General features: G+C 33.5%; 1 protein-coding gene across 2 annotated transcripts in view; it reads left to right on the forward strand.

Annotated features, from left to right (window-relative positions):
* Positions 1–5,724, forward strand: part of LOC107666540 (S1 RNA-binding domain-containing protein 1-like) — a 76,731-nt gene that overhangs the window by 26,568 nt on the left and 44,439 nt on the right. For both annotated transcript variants that reach the window (XM_016457929.1, XM_016457931.1), the window contains one exon: positions 4,344–4,435. In XM_016457929.1, coding sequence (XP_016313415.1) covers positions 4,344–4,435 — 92 coding nt within the window. The remainder of the gene's footprint in view (positions 1–4,343; positions 4,436–5,724) is intronic.

Below are 5,724 nucleotides of genomic sequence, written 5' to 3' on the forward strand. Positions count from 1 at the left end.
AGTGGTCAGTAAGATATTTTTAAAAATGAGTAAGTTTGTTCCACAAAGATGCATTAAATTGATCAAAAATAACAGTAAAACATTTGTAACATTACAAAAGATTTCTATTTCAAATAAATACTGTTCTTTTGCACTTTCTGCTTATCAAAGAATCATTAAGAACATATCCGTTTTCACAAAAATATTAAGCAGCACAATGTTTAAAATAGAAGAGTTATGTTAAATTCAAATTGTAATAATATTCCACAATATTATCATTTTATTGTACTTTAGTGTTCTAGTAAATGCAGCCATTATGAGCATAAGAAAATTCACTCAATTTTTTTTTTAAAATCTTACCAAACCCAGACTTTTGAACGGTAGTGTATGTATGAGAATTTTTTTTTCTGATTAATAACATTTATCCTACCATTTTGCGTAGGATAAATGCATAATACATTTATTCATAGAGAATTTGTTGCAGTATTTTTTTTAATAAACAGATTGTCAAATTTTTGCCCTAAAAAGCAAATTGTATCAGAAAAGTTGAATAAAAAATTCTTAAGTGGTATGTGAATTTTTTTGTTTTTTTTTCACTGAGTAAATTGTATTTTTGTATTTTATAATGTAAAAAAGTTACAAAAATACAATTTACTCTGTTGTTAAAAAAAATCTCATGAACTGTAGTGCTAATTCACCTAATAATGTACAGAAAAACACTTTCATTGTGTGCAATGTTGACTTTTATTTTGTCCAAATTTTATCAGTATTATCAAGAACAGTGGACTTCTATCCACTGCTGTGACGATATCTCTTCCCCCTGCAGGCAGATTTGATGAATGCATTTAATTAGAACATGTGTTTAGGGGGCAAATATCAAAGTATGTATCCATCTCTTGGTGTCACCCGGTGGTCATGGACATCCGAAGGGGAAGATGGACCAGCCTGGAGGATGATGACAAACACTGAGAACCACTGTTACTTACAGTTAGAGGGGCCCAGGCCGTGACTTTGCCCAGAGACTCTCATAGAGACATGATAGTCCCCAAAGTGTGAGTGTATTTGGGTGTGAGTAACTGAGTGAGTGACTGTCAGACCTCAGGGTCATCAAGTCATCTGCAGCACTTGCAGACAGGTTTTGTCTTTGTTCTTATGTCTTGGTGTCCACTCAAGCTGGGCCTTCTGCTGCCTGCCCTTTTGCAAGTTCAGCCGTGCCCTTAATGAAGAGAAGTGGTTGGTGGATGTGATGTGTATCCGTGTCAGAATGGTTCAGGGCTTGTACCCATTAACCCTTGCAGCCTTTCTGATTTATTCAAACATGATAGGTTCCACTCTTTCTCAATGTCCAATACCTGCTCTAATATTTGGTCGTTTTGCTGGTGGAAAGAATTGAGAAACTACAATTACTTGTGTACATCCCTAGTCAAGATACAGTGGGTACGGAAAGTATTCAGACCCCCTTAAATTTTTCACTCTTTGTTATATTGCAGCCATTTGCTAAAATCAATACTTTCCGTACCCACTGTAAATTAAATACCACTATATAATAATGCTGCTGCTGCTGCTGCTGCTGATGTTAATAATATATATTAGAAATGATTATATTACAAACCTCAAATAATTATTATTATATTAATTATCATATTTTTTTCATAGTTTGTTATTGTACTAAAAAACAACGTTATGGGGTATTGTTTCTTTCTAGTGAATGTTTGCACCTCTTGGTCTCTTTGTACATGATTACTGGTCTGAAATAAACATTTAGATAGCTTTTCATCCTTTAATTTAATAAATAACAATTAGTTTATTTAGGCTATGTGGTTTATCCATCATAAATATTACGTAATTTAATATTTATCTAGTTTTATATTTATATAATTAAGTTTTATTTGAATGTTTATCAAGGTTGGCATGTGTTTCTTTCTTAATTTGTTAATAATCCCACTAATAACCTGCTCCACCTTGACCCCAAGGTCATATGCCAGGGCTCGTTAGTACCGTTATCATGGCTATGTGTCAGCTATGGGAGGGAGAGGGAGGAGGGGAAAGAGTCTGGGAAAATGAGGACACCAGTCAAACTGGAGGTCCGTGTCACAAAGCCTCTGCATCCTGTCATGAGTATGATGACACTAATTGGCAAAGTTACCCAAGGAGCCCTTAGGCACCAATAGAGAGGCAGCAAATGTAATGGAGGCTGCAGTAGTGATCTGCCCTAATTTGTAGGGTCATTCTGTAACAGTGGTGATAATCATGTGCAGAGGATATTTATCCCTGCTGATGTTTTCAGAGAGAGGTCAGTTTAATTAACAACCAGACAGTTGAGAAGGAAAGAACTCATATATGGTTTTTATCATTTAAATAACATTTATATTGTTTGTTAAATTTCATAATGATATGATAATATTAATATAATTTGTATTAAATGAATGCCTTATTATTATTATTATTATTATTATTATTATTAAAGAAGTTGCATGCACTGGTCAGTTTTCCAGCAGGAGCCTTTAAAATCTATTTCGAGTTTGTCAAAAATGCTATAGCGACAAACACGTTTGCCATTATGTCCTCTAGATGGCAGTATTGACCCATGATTTCAGTTATTACTTGGCCTATTAGATCAGTGTTTCCCAACCAGGGTGCAGTGTAAAACATCCTTTTTTAACATTGTTAAATTGCTAAAATGTTCAAAAAAAGCATCTGTTGTATAATATCCATTTCTGATGCTCTGCATATTATCCCGTTCTATGCATGTGTGCTCTGCTCCTTGGCTCCACTCATATGCCGTTCATGCTGATCGGAACAGCAAAGTCCTCTCAAAAATCGAGCCGACAGGAAACATCTATGTAGTACAGTATTGTTTCTGTTTGCAACAACTGTGCTGTAACATGGTGTGGTATATGGGCAACTCAGGTAACGCTGCCCTCTCATTCATTGATGTGCTATCCGCTATGTTATACTCGCGTGTTCTGATAATAATAGCTTTCTAGGACTAAACATTATTTGGATATAATTGGTAAAAAAAATAAATCTCTTAATAGCCTTGTTAGACCTACCTGAAAAACTAAAAAGCAATTTATTTCATTTGTTTCGTTATTATTTTTTGTGCTATCATTAGTAATTTGTTTGTTCTTATTTTATTACTGACTGCTTACTTGTCATTTTTTATTAAATTCAAAGTTTGAAATCAAGCTATCTTGTGCTACTGCAACAAAATTACCCCACTGTAAAATCAAAAATACACTGAGTGAGCAAAAATTTGTGAGATAGGCAATTAAAAAATGTTTACATATAAATAAAAGCCTACATGAAAATCTATCATATAAATTGGTCTCTTCATTAGAAATTCGCCTACTGATTGCCACCATTGATGGACAAAAAAATTGAATAATATTCAAAATATCTGTATTACAGTTTATTCTGCAGTTTTCCCTGCTGTACCGAATATCTATACTTTTCAAGGTATCATATCGAAGTTAGAAATTCAAGTATTGTGACAAAATTAATTTTGTAGGGTGTCACAAATTTGTTAAAATTTCCAAAGGGTGCCGCGACTAAAAAAAGGTTGGTAAACACTGTATTAGATTACCAGAACATTGTATTACACAAATAAAAGTTTTATGTAATTAAAAAAAAAAAAACTTAGTATGTGAATGTTTTTTTTTTGTGTGTGTGTGTGTTTGTTTTGTTTTTTGTATTAATATTCTTAGTAATGTGTTAGTAGTTTAATGGCTAAAGAGATCTGGGCTTGTTCAGGTAGAGATAACCTTACCACTGTAAATATAACTGAAAGCACTCTATTACCTTGAGGACAACACCTCAACTCCAACTCCTCCTCCAGTGGGACTGACTTTGCAATCACTATAATTCAATTTAAGTGGCAAGCAGCACAATACACATGCTTGTGAAACTCTGTTGAGAGAGACTGAATTTAGTTGACTTATCTAGTGATTCACAACTAGGTGCATCCCAGGGAGTACTAGAAAGATGTCAATGCTTTGCTAAATCTGAAAAAAAAAGAAAATATTATAAATATTCAAAATATTTGGTCAGTAGATTTTATATAACTGATAGGTTAATATAATTTGTGTCATTAGTTTAAGAAAAAATCTTTAAAAATAAAAAAAAATAACAGAAATGGCTGTTTATTTTTCTCTATTATGAGTCTGTCTTCCATGCATTGCTGTTTACTCTAAACTTCAGTGCCTGCAGTATCAACTACAAGCTTTCTATGGAAATGTATTTAAATGGATGGTCTATCGCCTCGTAGACGTACTGAGGGAGCTTCATAAGTTCACTGGGGTCTTGATGAGGTTACCGCTTTGATTTCCTTGGAAATGTGTTTCAGTGTGTCTCTGTTGTTTCAGTATAACAGATGAAGCAGGAGCGTCCATCTACAGTGTGAGTCCAGAGGCTGTTAAAGAGATGCCTGACATGGATCCCAACTTAAGGAGTGCAGGTGATTTACATATTCCTTCTTTTCATGCTTTCAGAACTAGTATTCGTGCATAATGCAATTTAATGGTTATGAATGAGACAAACACAAAATCTGAAATCAAAGAAGCACTTACTTTTAGTACTAACCCATTATCAACTGTTGATATGGCTGTCGGTAGATTTAAAATTGTTTGCCATTAATCGCCCATCTGCCAGTGCTAACAGTGTTAAAAAAATAAAAAATAATAATATTACATAAAAATACAGTATTTTTGAAAAAAAAAAATATTGAAAAGATGATTAAAAAATAAAATATTATACAAATTATAAAAAAATTAAAGATGACAAAAATATCTAAAAATATATTAATATTATAAAAAGATATAATAATCCAAGGAAATAAACACATTTGTCAAAATCTAAAAAAAGAGAAAAATAAGATCTAAATGATAAAGAATCACAATATTTTGACAATAGTTATTGACCCTGTAATGGTAAAGATGGTTTTTGGAAACGATTTTGCAAACGTACAACCTTGTACAAATGAATGTCAAAGCTTTTATATTTTCCAGTGCCAAAGAATCCAAGTCTTCAGTCGCACTGGCCTTACCTGTCAGTCCAACTCAGCTCCCACTCAACCAGACCTTTACTTGCCATTTCAGTCAACCCTGTCTCCTTAGTCTGAAACAGACTCCTTGTTTTCTTTAGGCCACATTCATATCTCCAGTTGTCAATACATGGATTTCAGAAGCAGTGACAGTACCTTTGGAAATAGTCTTTCACAGTCTATCAAACCATTTCGATTCACTTCTCTCTATATCTGTCATACCATTAGATATTTTTCTGTGAAACAGAACTTTCTGTAAAAGGTTTGCCTGTGTTTAGACCACACAAGCACCCTCTCTACTCTTCCAAAAATAAAAAAAGCAAGGCGAAAAGTTTGGAAATCGCTTAAACGTTCTCAAAAACAGGATCTGAGAATTATACCAGACTTCCTCTATAAAAGCAGTAAATCAGTATGGGATTAATCATAAATTTTCCTCTGGTCAAGTGCAAGGGCAAACTAGGGAGCTATATTTATCGCTTTTATGAAAGGCGTAAGAAATTGGTCTGTCCTTTGTGGGATGTGTGTAAATGTGTGTAGTGTTTTGTGTTTCATGCATTAACACTGCTACATTACTAGCATATAAATAATTCAATAATGTCTATTGTTTTTTGTGTTAATGAATTAGGGCTGAACGATAAATCGCATGCGATATTTAATGCGCATCTTATCAGTAAAGCCGGTTCTGTAATCAGCGGTAAATCTCC

The sequence above is a fragment of the Sinocyclocheilus anshuiensis genome, unplaced genomic scaffold, assembly GCF_001515605.1.
Source record: "Sinocyclocheilus anshuiensis isolate Anshui unplaced genomic scaffold, SAMN03320099.WGS_v1.1 scaffold63, whole genome shotgun sequence".
In the NCBI taxonomy this organism is placed as follows: domain Eukaryota; kingdom Metazoa; phylum Chordata; class Actinopteri; order Cypriniformes; family Cyprinidae; genus Sinocyclocheilus; species Sinocyclocheilus anshuiensis.